General features: G+C 50.7%; 1 protein-coding gene across 2 annotated transcripts in view; it reads right to left on the bottom strand.

Annotated features, from left to right (window-relative positions):
* Window positions 1-352: 352 nt before the first annotated feature.
* COBL (cordon-bleu WH2 repeat protein) overlaps window positions 353-18,503 on the bottom strand; it is a 261,810-nt gene continuing 243,659 nt past the window's right edge. For both annotated transcript variants that reach the window (XM_032874994.1, XM_032874993.1), the window contains exons 13-16: window positions 15,760-17,588; window positions 14,777-14,896; window positions 13,910-14,161; window positions 353-1,682 (exon numbers count right to left, since the gene is read on the bottom strand). In XM_032874994.1, coding sequence (XP_032730885.1) covers window positions 1,665-1,682; window positions 13,910-14,161; window positions 14,777-14,896; window positions 15,760-17,588 — 2,219 coding nt within the window. In that variant the 3' untranslated portion in view covers window positions 353-1,664. The remainder of the gene's footprint in view (window positions 1,683-13,909; window positions 14,162-14,776; window positions 14,897-15,759; window positions 17,589-18,503) is intronic.

Below are 18,503 nucleotides of genomic sequence, written 5' to 3'. Positions count from 1 at the left end.
GCTCTCTCTTTTTTCTTCCGAGTTTTACTCAAACATCACTGTATCATGGAGAACTTTCTTCATCACCTTATTTCACACTACATCCCTTTTCTTGATCTTCTCCTACACACTACTGACTTCTAAATATATTCAATATTTTGCTTACCTTTGTTGCTCATCATCTGTCTTCTCCCCTGTAAACTAAACTCCATGAGGACAGGGAATCTTGTCTGTTTTCCTTTCTGTTGCCTAGAGGAGTGTAGCAGGCAGTCAAGAATATTTATTCATCGAATTACTATATCTCTCCTTTCTACGCTGGGATAAAGGCATAAAGTCATGAAATTCACACAATGGCCACAATTTCTTTCTTTTCTTTTTTTTTTTATTTGTGGCACTAAAAGACACAGAGAGACAGCGTGGCTTAAGAGAGACAGGCTGATGCTCTTGTCACACCGGGAAGGTGAGCGATTGTCTTCAGACAATGTGGAGCAAAAGTTTCCAATCTACGGGACACCTTGATCTGAAACAGTTGTGAAATATTAAAATGATCTCACTATATTTGTTGTTCCATTAAGATAGGGATTTTATTTCATGAACTCCTCTTGATTTCTATTCATCTCTTAGAGAGCTCTTTTCAACATAACAAAAGGCTTTAGAGAGAGATGTGAAAAACTAGCGCTGTGTCTAAACATTATAAATACTGAGGGCAGAATTCTGGGTGCTAAGAAAAGCCTCCCACATGATACAGGGGTGCTACTGATCGATTGGGCAAAGGTGCTCAGACTGAACCCAAACCATGAAATACCAGCACAGTTTTGATCCAATCGTGGTGACATGCAAGACACCCAGTGTCCCTGCTCTTGGTCCCATGGAGGATTTCAGAAGGTTCTCAGGGCAGTCACCAGGCTCCATATATAGCCCTCCCAGGGTTTGGGGGGGGGGGCGCTCATTCTACTTCCCAGCCTGCTGGGGACGCCTGCAAAGTGGGGCACGGACCATCTGCACCAATGCCTTTCTGACCTCTGTCACTGCCACCGTTGGAGAATCAGAAACACCTGTTCAGACATCAAGTGTGATTTTATTCTGGATGATAACTGCTGATTTTTTAAAAGCTTAGTTGGTCGGATGATGGTCTGAGACCCTCTGTGAGGTTGTAACCCCACATTTATGAGATTAAAAATCCAGTGATTTCTTTACTCAATGAAGTCATCTTCTGCTCCTTTCTTGCTACCGAGAACATCACAGAGTGTATTACATTCAGATTGTTTCAATTGGTTTAAACATATTTCCTAGGAATTCAAAAGATTTCAAACAGCTACGTGGTCTTTACCATCTCTATTTGGTAAAATCTCAAAGTTCCAGAATCAGTCTAAGGTCACCATAATTAAGGGTAGCGCTGGGCTCCAGCATTTATAACCCCATTAACCTGCCAACAAGAATAGTTTGTTGGCAACTTGAAATATTCAGAGGCAAACGTGTTTCCTTGGCACACACGCCACACAGCTGAGCAGCACCTCGCCCTCCCTGGGAACCATTTTGCAGGACTGAAAATCAATTGTGTGAGTTTGGCCTGTAGACAAGAAAGTTCACCAAATCCCAACGCCCTCTGCCACGCGGCGTCCTCGAGCAGTGACTATGGATGGCTCACAGGTGGGTTTCTGCCATGATCTGATCTTCTCAATGATTTATACGAGCAAGGGCACCTACAGTGGAAAGAGAGCCACAGTTACTCAGGGGACCTGGATGAGCCAAAGGGCTTGGCCCAGGGCGTGGAGATCTGGGTGCTAAGAAGCTGAGGGCAAGAACATCCTTGCGAGTACTCTTCCAGCACAAGTTTCTACATCAATACCCATTCTACTTATAGCTCCAAGGAGAACATTTCTGGAACAGAAACATGCTTAATGACTTACAGTGACTTGCTCCAGCCAGTTTTTTTTTTTTTAAGATTTTATTTATATAACAGAGAGGGAGAGGAAGAGAGAGAGAGAGAGAGAGAACATGAGATGGGAGAAGGTCAGAGGGAGAAGCAGACTCCCTGCTGAGCATGGAGCCCAATGAGGGACTCAATCCTGGAACTCCAGGATCATGACCTGAGCAGAAGGTAGACACTTAACCCACTGGTCCACCCAAGCACCCCGATAGTTCTTTTTCAAGGAAGAAAGTATGAACCCGCTGGAGAGCTGTAGCACATCCCCAGGTCTCCACCATTCTGCTAGAGCCTGCAGCTGCCCCCAGCCCTCCCAGATTCTGGGATCTGCTGGGGTCTTTCACTCCTCTGGACAGGCTTTGCATGTGGGGTTTCTCTGTTGGGGATGCATCTTTCCAGCTGGAAGCTATGAGCCCTTCGAGAATTGGTGTACATACTATCTCTAGGGAGAGGCTCTCCTGACCCAAGTCCTTCTCAGGGCTGATGCAGTCACCCCTCATTCTGTCAGTGACCCCTGTCTGCTGCCATGTCTCAGACTCCCTGCACCCTCACTGCTGCAGACTGGCTCACTGAGGAGGAACCATGGGATTCTCACTCCCTCCTCTGGGCACAGACCTTACTGAGTGCTCAGTATTTGTGGCATGAATGAGTGAATGCACAGGCATGACCCCATTCCCCTGGATGCGTAAGTTCCAACTTTCACTCTTGGCTTCACCCAGAATCCTCCTGTCCAACTGCAGAAAGCCAGATTTGTAGAATTTCGAAGGAGTTATTTCAGTGCCTTTAAAGGCTAAAATTAGGGGCACCCAGGTGGCTCAGTTGGTTAAGTATTTGATGCTTGATTTTGGCTCAGGTTATGATCCCAGGGTTGTGAGATCGAGCCCCACATCAGGTTCTGTGCTCAGCCCGGAGTCTGCTTAAGATTCTCCTTTTCCCCCGCCCCTCCCCCAACTCAAGGGCGTGCTCTCTCTCTCAAATAAATCAATCAGTCTTAAAAAAAAAAACAAAAAAAAAAAAAAACAAAGACTAAGGTTCAACAGTTTCCAGTTTGAGGAAATTACAAATAAAACTGCTATGTATATTGCATGTGAATACAAGATTATAAATTTAGGTTTGTTTCATTTCTCTAGGGTAAACACCCAGGGCAGGATGGCTGGATCACGTGGTAGCTACAGCTGTAACTTGAAGGAAGTGCCAATTACATTTGAAGTAGGGGTGCCATTTACATTCCCGCTAACAGGTCTTGAGAGTTCCAGTTGCTCTCCATCTCGTCGATATTCTGTACTGTCATTTTCTACTAAAATTGTAGCCATTTTAGTAGGTATGTAGTGGGAACCCTGTGGCTTTGACTTGCATTTCAATAATCAAAATAAGGAACATCTTTTCATATGCTTCTTTACATCTATGTATCTTCTTCAAGGGTTTATTCAAATGTCTTGCCCATTTATTGACTGTTTGCTTTCTTACAGTTTCTCTATGAATTCTAAATATATATCCCATATCCAATAAATGTGTTGCCAACATGTAGTCATAGTACGAGGCTTGCATTTTCATTTTCTTAATGGTAAGTTCTTTTGAAGGGCAGAGGGCTTTAATTTTGAGGGAATCCAATTTGTCAATTTGCCCTTTGATGGACTGCGCTTTTGGTTTCAAATTCAAGACATTTTTGCCTAAGCCAAAGTCACAAAGATTTTCTCATACATTTTCACTAGAAATTTTAGTTTTTGGTTTCAGATTTAAATATATAATTAATTCTGAGTTACATGGTGTGAGGTGTGGATCAAAGTTAATTATTAAGCATAAGAATGACAGCTATGGTTGCTATGACAGTTTTGGGAAAAAAAAAAAAAACTGTCCTTTCTCCACTGAATTGTCTCTATACCTTTGTCAAAAATCAGTGGGTCTATTTGTGGGCTCTCTATTATTTTCCATTGGCCTTTCTGATGTCATTACCAGATTGTGTTAATTACTTTGGCATTGTTATAAGCATTGAAATAAAGAAGTGATAGTCCCCCGACTTGAATTTTTTCAAAGCAGTTTTGACTATTCTAGGTCTTTGCATTTCTATCTCAATTTTAGACACAGCCTGTCAATTTCTAAAAAGAGCCTACTGGGATACTGACTGGGGCTACACTGAATTTACAGTTCATTTTGGGGAGCATTGCCATATTGAGTTTTCAAATAGGAGTTATCGTCTATCCATTTAGGTCTTCCTGAAATTCTCAGCAATGCTTTGTGGTTGTGTACATCTTTAGTCGAATTCATCCCTAAGAATTAATACTTTTGATGTTCTTGAAAATTATTATTTTAAAAAATCTAGTTTATGATTGTTCACTGCTAATACTTAGAAATACAGCTGTATTTGTAATGCTGCTATATCCTATAACATTGCCAGATGTACTTAATAAACTTAGAATCTGTCCATATATCCCACTGGGTTTTCTAACATTGACCATCGCATGGTCTATGCAATAGGGATGCATTCCTTCCTCTCTTCCTTCCTTCCTTCCCTCCCTCCCTTGCCTGATTACAATGTTAGCACCTCCAGCATCACCTAACGCTGAACAGAATGCAGATATTCTTGCTTTGTTTCTGATTCCAGGGAGATGTATTCTCTCTTCCATCATCGTCTATGATGTGGACTGTGGGTTTTCCATCGATGCCTTTTATCAGTTATTTCTTTTCCTACTTTATAGACGTTTTTATCAGAAATGGATGTTGAATTACCAAATTCTTTTAATGTGTCTATTGAGATTATCAGGGTTCTTCTCTTTTTTTTTGTTGTTTGTATCAACCCAACCTTGCATTCCCACTTGAACATGATGTTACTCTTGTTACATGTAGTTGGATTTGATTTGCTATATTTCAATTTGTTTTTTTTGCATCTATGTTCATGAGGACTACTGCTCTATAGTTTTCTTTCCTTGTGATCTTTGTCTGGTTTTGGTATCAGGGTAACATTTTTTTTGTAGAATGAGGTGTGGAGTCATCTCTCCTCTTCAGGAAATTCTGAGCAAAATTTCTACAAGTTCAGACGTGCTGCTTGGTGAATGTTACATGTTTGGTAGAACTCACCAGTGAAGTCTCCTGGGCTTGGTGGCAGGGTTTTGTTTGTGTCTGTGTGGGTGGTGGAAGGTTTCTGACTTGTAATTAAATTTCTTTAATAGGTACGGGGCTACTTGGATTATCTATTTCCTTTTGAGTGAGTTTTGATAGCTTGTATCTTTCAAAGGATTTGTCTATTGCATAAAGCTGTTCATAATGTTGCCTCATTATCCTTTTTGCTATGTAGGATCTGTAGTGATATTATATCCCTCCTTCCTGATCTTGGCAGATCGTCTTTTTTCTTTTTCCCAATAAGCCTGGCTAGAGGTTTGATCACCACTATTAGTCTTGTGAAAGAGTGAGCTGTTGGTTTAATTGATTTTGCTTTATTATTTTTTCTTCATTTCATTGCTTTCTGCTCTGACCTTTGTGATTTATTTTCTTCTGCTCACTCTATGTTCAATTTTTACTCTCTTTTTTTTTCTAGTTTCTTAAGGTGGAAGTGAGGTCATTCACCCGTGGTCTTTCTTCTTTTCTAATACAGCAATGTGCTGCTATAGGTTCTCCTCCAAGTACTGATTTTATAGCAGCAAACATTTTATGTTGTGTTTTAATTTACATTTTGTTCAAAATACTTTGCGATTCCCTTTTTGAGTTTTTTCTTTGACCCATGAGTGATTAAGAGTCATGTTAATTAGTTTTCAAATATTTGGGATTTTTCAGAGATCATCTGTCATTGATTTCTAAAGCTTTTTTTTTTTTTTTTTAAAGATTTTATTTATTTATTTGACAGAGACAGATCACAAGTAGGCGGAGAGGGAGAAAGGGAAGCAGGCTCCCTGCTGAGCAGAGAGCCCGATGTGGGACTGGATCCCAGGACCCTGAGATCATGACCTGAGCCAAAGGCAGTGGCCTAACCCACTGAGCCACCCAGGTGCCCCTGTCATTGATTTCTAATTTAATCCTGTTGTGGTCACAGAACATACATGGTAGTATTTAGATTCTTTAAATATAATTATATTAACTGTTTCCATATCCTCATCTGCCAATTTTAACATCTGGGTCTGCTTTAGGGAGGTTTTCATCGATTCCTTTTCAGCATACAGTGTTTCATATCCTCCTGCCTCTTTGTAGCAATGGTAATCTTTGATTGGATGCTCGACACTATCAATTTTACCTCATTGGGTGCCAGATATTTTTGTCTTCCTACAAATATTCTTCAGCTTTATTCTGGGATGCAGTTATGCAGAAACAGTCTGATGGTTTTGCGTGTTGCTATGAAGAGGTGCTGTGCAGCGTGAGAGCCACACAGAGTCCTCTAGTCTAGCTGTGTGAGCTCCAGGTGCTGCTCCTTCTTACGCTACCACGTGACTCTGTCCTGGCCTCACAAGCATGTGCCCATCACCACTGCACTGACTATTCCAACGGGCCCTCTGCAGTCTCTGGAATTCGCTCTCCATGCTGCAATTTCATGTTCAGGGCTCTGTGTTGTACACCTTAGCTGCCTCGGTGACCCCAGACTCCCAGATCTGCTCCCCAGCTCAGGGAGTCTGCTGGCCACTGCTGATTTCTTCTTCTTGTACAGCAGCTGGGAAGCTTCCTGTCCCTCAGGGGTCCTGTTTCTTGTTGCCTGCTGCCCAGTGACTTAAAAAAAAAAAAGTTGTTTCTTACATTTTATGAGTTTTTGGTTATCTCAAGTGGGATGGTAATTCCAGTCCCTGAAACTTCGTCTCGACAATAAGCGGACATTCCCAAGGATTCAAAGACGTGAGAGTTGAACATATTTGGAAAGCTCTGTTTTACTCCTTTTCCTATTGCTCTGCTGGAGGTGTGGACTGGCCCATGTTCCCTATTCTGGGCTAGCTCCATGTCTTCTATCTTATCCTCTCTCCAGGCTTGTTCCAGGCTCTCCCTTCTCCAACCAGCCCATGTGCAGCCATGCCAGTAATACTCCTCTTCTGAGCCCGGTAATGCAAGCAGCCCTCACGTCACTCCAAAATACGTGCACGTATATGTGTATGCATGTGTATGGAAACACACATATCCTGAGAACCGGGAATTTAAAGCAACTACTTCAGTTTTATTCTCCCCCAATACTTGTCCAAAACCAAACCCAAACTCAGTGGAGGGGAGGACTGCAAAAATGGGTTTTAAACTCATCAGTGCCCTTAAGGTGTGTGGATTTCACCGTCCAAACATTTTATCTCAAAAACAATCATAACAAGTATGAGCCTCTCATAATACACACATTAAATTATTTTGGAGCGAGGTGTACTGGTGTTTATAATTTACTTTAAAATTCAGAAAAAATAAAACTTGGTGTGGGTGGGTAGGGGGTAGATGAGTGGATAGATATGCTAAGTGAAGTCAGTCAGACAGAGAAAGACAAATACTGTATGATCTCAGTTATATGTGTAATCTTAAAATCAGATGCATAGAAGAAGAGATCAGAGTTGGGGTTACGAGAAGCAGGGGGTGGAGGGAGAGGAAATTGGATGAAGGCAGTCAAACAGTACAAACGTCCAGTTATAAGACACAGAAATACCAGGGATATAATACACAGTGTGATGCCTGCAGCTCACACGACTGTAAATCATGGAGGGAAGCTGTTTAGAGAGTATATCCTAAAAGTTCTCATTACAAGGGAGAAACACCCTTTTTTTTTTTTCCGGTATCTCCAAGAGATAACGAACGTTAACTTACTGTAGTAGTTATTTCATAATATATGTAAGTTAAGTCATTCTGCTCTATGTCCCAAACTTATACAGTGCTCTGTATCAATTATATTTCATAAAAGTAGAAAAAATAGAGGTGTCTGGGTGGCTCAGTGGGCTACGCATCCGACTCTTGGTTTTGGCTCAGGTTGTGATCTCAGGGTTGTGAGACCGAGCCCCGTGTTGGGCTCTGTGCCCAGCGGGGAGTCTGCTTGAGATTCTCTCTCCCTCTGCCCCTCCCCCTGCTTGCACACATTCTCCTTCTCATTAAAAAAAAAAAAAAAGGAAAAAAAATAATGACGCTTAATAAAGATATCATTTATCAACACTTAAAAAACAGATGCGAAGAATGTGTGCAGAGTTCAGAGCGCCCGCTCTGGAGTCCGATTCTGCACGCAGGCTGGGCGAGTCTCAGGGATTGTCTGGCTCGCCAGCCCCTCCCCATATGGGGGCTGGTGGTGTTGGAGCATTTCTGCAGCACAGCAAGCAGCGGGCAGGTCTGCCACATGCCTCACTCACCATCCACCCCTGTCATCCTTCCTTCCACTGAGCTTTCCAGTAGACAAGCTGGGGTGACAACTGAATGAGGGTTTGGGGTGGGGCCGGAGATGGCTCCACGTGCCTCTGTCACCTAAAGTCAGGCACCCTGGGAGAAGCCGCCTTTGGAGAGCGGTTCCGTGCTGCTAAGGCCAGTCTCTCATGGTGCAAAGTGTACAGGGTGGAGGGGGGTTTGGGCTGGTGGGGCAATTGGAGAGCAGGGCTGTGAAGCTGGGAGGGGCTGGCCCTCACCTGCTCTCCTGGAGGCAAGCCCCCTTTTGGCGGGCCAGAAACCTGAGAGCCGGAGCCCTGGGCTGGCGAGTGAGTGGGTGCTAGGTTGGAGACCTGGGTGGAGACCATGCTTGCCACCGCCAATATCAATATGATGGCTGAACCCGGATCTGGAAAGTCCTCGGCAAATTAAGGCCATATTTAGAAGAGAAGAGGAAAACTCCCCAGTGTTGTATAAAAATGGGAATTACACGAGGGCAGCACTAACATGCTCTGGCTCAGATAACAATTCACAACAGGGAGCTTGCTGGTTCAGTTAAGCACACGTGTAGCACAAACCATACTGATGGCCACTGGTGTTGACCCAAATTTAAGCCACGTCAGTAAGTGACCGCTCTCTGGGCTGAGGCAAGGGATAGCTTTGCTTCCTGAAAGATCCTCTTTTGTTTTGGTTGGACAAGAAGAAAATCAATGAAGGGACACAGCTTAGAGTTTGAGGCCAATCCAGAAAGCTGTAAAAATATCCAAGTTTCATGTTGTTTCCTCGCCTGCTGAGGAGAATGATGTTTCTATGGAAAGAGGTAAAAGGGACAGTGGGAACAGGGAAATGGCATCCAGGGGGAGGAAGAGAATCATCAGAGCCATAGAACTCGCTCGTAAGCTCCCGTCTCCCAGAGGGCACAGATGAGCTCTGGGGTGCTGATGAGCTGTTGGGCAACTTTGCGGACTGGGAACGGGACCAGTGAGGGAAGACATGGGATAAAAAGAACTCCTCTAAATTTCCAAAGGAAAAGATGGTGTTTTTTCCAGCTTGAGGTAGATTCTTGGCGAGATGTTCTAGTGATGATGGAGTAGACGAGTGATGGGCATATGGATGTGGGACGTGCTGGGTTCCTAGGTGGGAGCCAGCAAACATGGCAGGCAAAGGGTGAGTTTGTTCTCTCTGTCCCTCTCTGAGTAACTGGTACCGAGTGCCCACTGTGTGCCAGGGCTGGGGTCCAGTCTGATAGGAGGGGCAAGCACCAAGCATGTGGCACTGGTTATTCTAGAAGTTAGAGTTGTACTTTGATCCTAAGGGACCTGGCGGGATGCTGTGAGGGAGGGAGCTAGTCCAGCCTGGGAACTGAGGGGGTCTTTCTGAGGGCTTCTCCTTCATGCACACGCATGTGGGATGAGTGCGGGGTGGCTGGTAAAACATGGGGGACAGTGTGCCAGGAGCAGGGGGTGGTGTTTGTGAGGGCCCTGGGCGGGGAAGCCACTGAATTGGTGGCTTCTCAGGACAGGTTCCACATGCCCCCCTGCAGGAAGAACAGGTCACCTGGTAGATCTGGACGGGGCAGAAGGCTCACACGGCAAGAGGCAGCAGAGCCGGAACGGACCCTCCTGTATCTCTGAACTAGTCCACTCTAACCAAAACCTACTCCAGGTTCACAGAACAAGCTGCCCAAAGCTGGCATGGGAGGGAATTCTGGCTCTGCTGGGTTTCCTGTTCGGACACAAGTCACTGTTTCCGGCCACAGGAACGTGGCTTCTCTGACCCTCCAGGGAAGACACCTTCTGGCTTGGAGGAAAGAGGTGTGCTGCTGCTCTTGGTTTCTGTCCTGGCGTGGGGTCTCCCAGGCCTTTATGGTGATGGCATCACCTGTCTGATCAGGTCTCGTGGGGGTCTACGGTTGAGGCCAAGCACCGACACGCGTGTAGTCGGCATCGCTCCTTTCCCGCACTGGGAGAGTGCGCCCACGTGGAGGTGGGTTCAGCATCTGTGCCCACCTAGTTAGGGCCCGGGGTGAGTCACGGCATCTGTGCCCCGCTTGCCTGTCTGAGGGATGGAAGCCACAGCCTTCATGCCCAGGAAGGTGACAGAGCACGGGCCTGGAGGAGAGCCAGGACACACCAGGCAGCGGCTCTGGGGTGTTCATCCCATCCCTGGCTTGGCGAGAAGGTCCCACGGTCAACAACCGACTTCACACCCTCTCCTTCCGGCCGAGAGCCCATGAAGGCACAGACACGGCCTTGTTCACCTTTCTGTCATGAGCAGGACCACAGGCCCTGGACCCTGGGGGTTTCTTAGGAAATGCTTGCAGAGTGTGAATGTTTTAAATCTAAACACAGATGCAGAAGGGGCTTGGAGTTCATTCCAGGCTCCCGAAAGAACGCATTGAGAACAGACCACTGAGGGCTGTCCGATGCAGACAGGTCCCCCCGTTCCTGTGAGTGTCGGATGGAGTCTGGGAAGGAAGTGGGTGCTGGGCTGCCCATCTGAGCCCTGCCCTCAGGCACAGCAGGTGTGTCCCTGGAGAAGGACCCACAGATGGAGTGGGACTGCAAACGCTATGACCTGGAGGTGGAAATTTCTCTGATTGCCACAAATACAGAGGCAGAAAAATTATTTCATTCACACCAGGAAGGCAATGTACTTTTAATTGCCTTGAAAAATGACAGTAATTTTTTTTTTTTAAGTAGGCTCCAAGCCTGGCATGGAGACCAACAAGGGGCTTGAACTCAGGACCCTGCGATCAAGACCTGAGCGGAGATTAAGAGTCAGATGCTTAACAGACTGAGCCAGGTATGTGCCCCAATGCCAATCATTTTTCAGGCGATTATTCTGTATGTGTCCAACTGACCGTTCTGTCTTTTACTCTAAGTAGCATCTCCTGCCAATGCAAACCTTGTCTTACAGGTGGGGGCACTGATCATCTGAGTTTTAGCCCCGGCCATCCTGCCTCTTTGAGAGTCCGCCCAGAATGCCTGGGCACCCCAGTTAGGAGGAAGAGGAGGTTGGATTGACATCTGGAGGAGGGCAGCCAGTAAACTCATGCCTGGAGCCCGCACACCAGCCCTGGGAAGGCCAGTAACATCCCTCACGTCCACGAAGTCCTCCTGGCCACACCTGACTCGGAACCCTCACCCAACACCCAGAGGCTGGTGAAGGAGGATCTGCACACACTGAGTGCCCACGGAGAGCTCAGCCCTCCCTGTGTGGACCCCAGAGCCCTGCATTTATCACCTTTTTTTTTTTTTTAAGGTTCTACGACTCTAGCAGCCCAAAAGTGAAAAGGAAGCAGAAGAAATAGTAAGCAAAGTGTAAATGATTTGAGATTCACCTGCTGTAACACACAGCCCAGAGAGCATGTGTGGCAAAGCCAGCGGAGATCCGTAAGGTCCACGGCCGGCAGAGAAGTGCCATTTAACCAGACTTGTGAGAAGAATACATAGGTGGACACGTGGACCACCCAGGGCCTGCCCTCCAGGGTCCCATCTCTGTCAGCGGGTCTTACATGAGTGATTCTGAGATGCAGAGTGCAGGGGCGTGGAGGGGTCCCAGGGTCACCAGATAGAGCAGTGACCCAGTCCTGTACATTCAGCTCTGAGGTCATCCATGCACATGGCAGCACAGCTGGGCAGAGCGGACAAAGAGACAGAGAGACAGAGAGCAAAGGGACATGGTCCCCCGTGTCACACTCCTCCTGGTCACTTTTGCCCAAGGGCATCTTGTAAACTGTTCAGGCCATCAAAGTCTCAGGTGTGCCGTATAAATACGACTGTGTAGACCTTCCCGGGATGGATAAGGCAGGTCACAGCACCTCTGCTCATCCAAGAAACAACCCACTGGAAGGCTTCTGAATGCGGTTTGAAGCCGCAGAAAGCAAGCAGCAATGGTGAGAGAGAAGAGCCTGGCCTCAGCCATAGCCGGAACCCAGTGGCTCAGGACCTCTCTGGCAGCAGCCCCGCTCCCAAGCTTCGGTCCAGACGCATGCGGTCCCAGCTGCGCCCCCCAGTGCCCTCTGCCCTGTCTGAGCCACCCCCCCACCCCAGTCCCCAGCATCGCTCCCGGCCTCCTTTCTCAGGGCACAAACGACTTCCTGCTCCTCCATGCAACTCCTAAACTTGGATTTTTCTTTCCCTCTGGAAGTCCGAGCCTGAGGGTTAGACTTGCTGTGGTCTCCCACAGCCTATCTGTGCCCCTTCAGGCCAGCTTTCCAGCTCTCTGGGCCCGCCTCCCTGGACAGGGTGACAGCTATTCTGGAAAGATCCATAAATCCGTCCACGAGCTGGTGTCCAGTCCGTGGTCAAACAAGCGTTCAGCGTTACCCGAAGTCCAGCACAGGTGCAGCTGACGTAGCTGAGTAGCTCCGCTCTGAAAGTGAAGTCACTGGGCAAACACTAGGAACCTGTAGCTTGGAGGCCCACCGCCCACCCCCAGATCCGAAATGTCAGATGGATTCCACTCCGAGAACCTCAAACTCGTACCCCAGGATCAGCTGGGCCAGCAGGCCTGACAGCCGATGTACGGGTCCCTCCCACGGGCCACATGCACACACAGCTGGGAACGCCTCATGTCACACAGGGGCGACACCTGGGGGTGGTGCATGAGCAGGAACGATGCGGGGAGCGGCCAGGTGGTGGGGGGGTCAGGCCATGCGTGCACTGGGTAAGACCACTGACCATCTCTGGGCTTGAGCGAGGACTGCCCATCGTGGGCTTGCTGCCTTCGGGGAGGGGGTCTTCTCCCCTCTCCTCTGCTGTCACAGGCTCCCGCAATGCGGGGGTGGGGGGTTGCAGAGAGGAGCAGGAGTGATCTGCCAGCAGCTCTGCCCTGTCCCGAGGGCAACTTCCTCTCCCACAGTGGACACCTGCTTCCCAGTACTTTCCGTGTCCTCATGGAGCCCTGTCTGCATCTGGTCCTATGGGACCAAGGCTGAGCCACTCAGGTTTTCTGAACCTCATGCACTTTCCATATGCACCAAGGGTCATCTTAGTCCTGACCTCTTGAGGTTCCCGTGAAAACAGGAACTTACAATCTGGAGATGGTCTCGCATGAAATAATATCTCTCGCCAGCCTCCCCATCATTAGCAGAACTCCCCAAACCCACCAGCAATGGGCAGAGACAGAGAATCAGTCCGTGTCCAGAATCATTTTGGAGCTGAAAGTGATCCCAGAAGCCACGCAGCTGGGGAGTCCTTGAGTCTGGGATTCCCACTGTGGTGGCACAAACACCACTGCTTTGGGGAGCGTGGGGTGACAAATGTGGGGGCCAGTGTAAGACCCTACAGAGAACAGGAAGCATAGGCTCTGCCCAGGGGGCTTTAAACTCAAGCATTTGGAACACAATGCTAGCTCTCCCCAACAACCAGAAAAAAAGAGAGAAAGAAAACACGGGAAATATGCTGAGAGCCTCAGTCCAGGCTGCGGACCACAAGGGTGACACGCGCTCTCCATGGGCCACTGCCTACATCCCCGACAGACCGTAGTCAGAGTGGGTGGTGAGATGCAGTTAGGGGTTCCACATGTGGTGGGGGCTCCCCTGCGTCTCCAGGAGCTAGTCTGTGGGCCGACCCCAACCTGGTGAGGGCCAACTCCCTCTGGTCCCCAGGGTGAGAGACACGGGTGATCATCTCACGGCCATGTGGCTCCCGGGTGGCCTCCCCCACACCCCCGCCCCCCACGAGCGCTCACATGGTCACTCACTGTCACCTTTCTCAATCTTGCGGCCCCCATGCCGGAGCGGATGGCGTCCATCAGGGCCTGCCTGGCTTCAGCGGGGTCTCTGGAGCTGGAGCTGGCTGCCGTCCTGGACACGGAGGGAACCTGTGTGGCCGATGGGGGCGGGGGCGGGGGCGGCAGGGAGGGCGGGGGCTGAAGGCCAAGGTCACGCCGTCCAGGTGGCTCGGAGGACGGTTCTGCATCCCGGAAGCTCCGCAGCTCCTCAGAGGCAAAGGATGACACCTAGCGATGAGATGTGCGGTGATGAGGTCCCAGTTGGCCTTCTGGAAGGGCCGCATGCCCACGGCCTCACGGAGCCCACAGCAAGCCCGGGAGGGGTGAGAGCTCACTGCCTGTGCCTTCCTGAGAACTCCCTGACCTCCTGCCTTGCCTTGGTGGGGGAGGACAGATCCGGAGGCCGCCCTGTCCACTCCGACCAGGTGTCGGGGAGTAAAACTCCCACCATGCTCTTCCTTGGATTCTGCAGCTGGAAGTTGGACGACACTGTCCTGCTCCTAAGGTCGGGGCCACCTGGGCTCCCGGGGCTCTGCCACATCAGCCAGAAGACCAGCGACTTTGCCCTCAAGGAGAGACAGCCCTGCGGCCACACTGGGTGCCCGAGAGCTCGGGAAATGCTCCATGCCAGGTGGACATGTAGGGAGGGAGGGGACAGCTCCCGCGGGCCTGGCCCCTCCCCTGCAGGGCCTGCCCCTCCGCGCCAGCCCCCGTCGTCCTGCGTTACCCACGCTGAGGGTGGCGCAGCCGACGCTTAGGACACGGGAGCGCTGGCCCGGCTTCTGCAGACCTGTGTGGGGACCGGGTGTGGAGCCATCCCCCCACGGGATGCCCTCCTCTCACCTGCCGCAGGCTGCAGGCACCGCGGTGCCCTCGGATGGCCGCCAGCAGCGCGGAGCGCTCGCCTGCTGTCTCCGTGGAGCACGGCTTCCTGGGCCCTCCCTCGGACGTGTGCTCTGCAATCTAGAATAGTCAGTGTCGACACAGGTCACTGGGAAGAAATGCTAAGTCGGACAGCACCGGGGGACAACAGCACTACCTAGCAGCTGAGGGCTCTAGGAGGGTCAGACAGCCCCGCGTTAGAAGGAAGAGGTTGTCCCATGGGACAGTAGCCGAGGTAAGACTGCATGTTGACCTTAGGGCAGCTAATGAGCAAAGGGCAGGCGTGCGGGCTGCTGGTATGGCCACTGCCCTCCCGAAGACCATGTGTGCTTTGAAGTCCTGCAGACCCGAGGGAGAATCCTGGGTCCCCAGCTGCTGGCGGTGTGGCCTTGGGCCAGCTCCCCTGATTGTGCTCTGCCTCAGCTGCTCATCTGTGAAGTGGAGCAGACCGCTCCCAGTGCGGGGCGTTGGGGCCGAATGCCTGGCTGGGGAGGGAGGGTCCCACACTGTCCCAGCTGCTACTGAACAATGACAGGTTGAGCTGCCAGAGGTGTGGGAACATCAGGCAGGAGTGGCCCTGGCCTGACTGTTCACTGACTCTCACCATCATTCCCGGTCCAGTTAGGGGACACCCACCCCCCACCTCTCCGCTCCCCTGGGCCCAGATGTGGAACCTTTATCTTTGACATCTTTCCCCAGGGGAGTCAGGGGTTTAAAGGCAATGGGACAACCCCAAGCCCGTTGGTTTTTCTCTCTTCTGTGGTTCTCAACCCTCTAAGGCCGAGAGACGAAGCCCTCGGTGGAAATTAAACCCGAGCATCTGGTTCCTTGTTCCTCTAGCCCACCCCTCCCCCAAGGCCCCGAGGATCTGCGTGGGGAGCCCCTACCACGGACGGATGTGGAAGGTGTGTCTGTGCGCTGACGGCAGGTGTCTGGCCGCTCACCTTGCGAAGCCTGTCCTTCCCTCCCGCCGAGTGGATGGCTTCCATGAGAGCGCTGTGCAGCGACGTGTCTTTTGGGGCTGGCCTCTGGACCACGGGTCGGAATTTCTTCTTTGGCCCAAAGATGCTGGATGGCAACGTACTGTCCGTCTCAGGCACATCTGTGCACAACAAACTGGGCTTTTCCTCGTGCTCTGGGGGCTCCTGTTGGGCGTGGTTATTCATGCCAGACCCTCTCGGAGAGCAAGGAGGCTCGGCGTGGATGGGGACCCACCGGGAGCCATTCACCAGGGTCCTGCTCAGGGTCTGATTGTCTCCTGGGCGGGGAGGCGGGGGCTCTGGACCGTCCAGTGTGTACTTGGGGGCAGAAGCTGAGCTGGTCCCAGGGTTCCTGGTGCTTAGCTTTCCCCTGAGGCTCCAGCTCTGTGTCACAGAAACGTGATTCCTGACGGGCGGGACGTGGGGACCTCTGTGGACACCAGCAGGATAGTCTGGAGTGCACAGCTTTCCCGGAGGGCCGCTGTCCTGTGCTCTGGGCAGGGCTCCTACTGCCGAGGCTTCACTTTCGGTAGGGGAGCATGTGTCTGGGTATGGCCTGGGGGCCGTGCCATCTCTCCTCGCGGGAGGCGGTCTGTCCAGCTCTGGTGCTCTGCCTTCCCAGGTCTCCTTGGCATGCCCATGGTTCCTCACCATGTCAGCAGGGGCTTTCTGGGGCCCCATCTTCTTGGCAATGGCAGAGGCCACGTACTGACTGGACGTTCTTCTCTGAGGCTTGAGAAATGGGACTTCTGTGGCGTTCGCTGCTGGCACTTTCCCATGACCAGGGGCTTGCACGGGTGGCCGGCTTTCGCCCTCCTCTGGATGTCTCCCCTCTTCTCGATGGGCAGACTGCTGCGGGGGCGATGTCACTTTGGGGCCTGGGAGTTGGCTTTCTTGAGGCTGTGGCTTTGCTGGCGTGGCGGCAGTGGGGGTCCTCTTGGCGGAGCCCTCCGTGGGCTGGCCAGAGTGTTTCTCTAGGGAGTTGGACCTCCAGAACTCTTTGACCTTTCCAATGGGTTGGGTTTCCGAGTCAAGGGTGGACGGTGACAGGGCTGTGGTCCTGCCCCCGTTCACATGGGGACTCACCAGATTCCCGAGCTCATCAATCTTGATGGCACCCGTTGAGAGCGAGACCCCTCTGTCGTAACACCTCATCTCTGATTTCGGAGGAACGATTTTATACGTCGTGAGGCCGTATCTAAGCCCGTAACTTCCCCCTGGGTTTTGGCCCCGTTGATACCACGATGGTGGTGCCGAGCCACAGCTCTTACCCTCGCCTTCCCTGTCCCTCACTGGCTGGGCACTTGCCTTCTTGCTGGCCTGCGTCTTCCCACCGAGGGCAGAGCCAGGCCCCTCGCTGCTCTGTTCTGCATCTGGGCTGTGCATGGGAAACGCTGCAGCAGAAGTCACCTTGGGCTCCATTTTAGTCAGATTCACAGCCTCAGAGGGGTTGGATGGGGCGGGTTTGCTTTCTTTCCCGATGTCGTGGGGAGGAGCGGGTGAGCTGGGCCCTTCTGCCTTCCTTCCCTGTTGCTGGCTGTGCTCCCCCTGACGTGGTGGTGGGGGGGCTTCCAGGCCCACTGTGCCCCCCAGGTCAAAAGAACCAGCGTTGTTGTTTCTATTGGAAAACATCCCCAAATCTACAGGGTCATCGAAAACCTCCCCGATGAAGGTGACTGGGATTGTGTCCTCATCGAACTCGGGGACAGTGGCTTCTGGCACACAGGGAGGGGACAGGCCATTCACAGAGCCTGTCGGCAGGCTGCTGCTGGCTTCTGAGCTCCCTTCCAGTTCTGCAAAGGAGGACAGACACACGTCTTATAGACTGCCACCCCGGTACGAATCCCAAGCTGATGACTTACTGTAATCACACCCTGGCTTTGACCTTCCTGAGGTTATTTTTGGGTAAGCTGTTTAGGTGCATTTTAAAGTGCCATTTCAATTTGTCACTTACATACACCTGGGGCCCCCATCTCCCCTCTGATGGCTCAACAGAGGAGCTCTTTGCACAGCCGTCGTGTCTCAAGGTAAGGCATTCAGGTACAACATTTTGCCAACATCCGTGGCTTGAAAACGAGATCTGTAAACCTGAGCCCCCTGGGAAGGCTGTCTCACACGGAACACAAAGGTGGGTTTTGGGTTTTGACCTTCAGCTTACTTGCGTTCATCAGAAGCACCACAAACCCCATGGGGAGAAGTGCTCACACATCTCGAGAGGCAGATGACTAAATCTGGGCACTACCTCAGAATTAGCCCCAAGGGACACAGTGGGTTCCCTGGTCAGAGCCAGAGGGACACGGGATGACCATTTTAGCTTTTTCAGCTCTGTCCAGCACATCTTCAGAGGACAGAAGGCTGACAAGCCAGTAGACTATGGATGAGCTCTGCACTCCGTTTAGTTCTGGTATCTGTTTGAAGGCATGGCCCATACCGAAATTTCTGGATTACCGTCACCGTGCCCTCTTATTTGAAAGATTCCTTGATTGTCTACTGAGATCGTCGGCATCTGCTTTGGCCATAAAGCATCACCTTCCTCACACCTATCTGTACCACAGCAAGTGTTCCACCATTAACGGGTTCACCGCTGAGGCCGTGTGCACTGAATTTCCCTCCGGGATGTGCCAAACGTCAGCGAGCCAAGTGGTGCAAGTTGTCGTCAGGGAACCTGTTTGCCTGTGTCACCCAGTGTTTCCCAAACTCATCCGGGC

Source organism: Lontra canadensis, unplaced genomic scaffold (genome assembly GCF_010015895.1).
Source record: "Lontra canadensis isolate GAN:19392208 unplaced genomic scaffold, GSC_riverotter_1.0 scaffold54, whole genome shotgun sequence".
In the NCBI taxonomy this organism is placed as follows: Eukaryota; Metazoa; Chordata; class Mammalia; order Carnivora; family Mustelidae; genus Lontra; species Lontra canadensis.
This window is presented reverse-complemented; position numbering and strand designations above follow the sequence as displayed.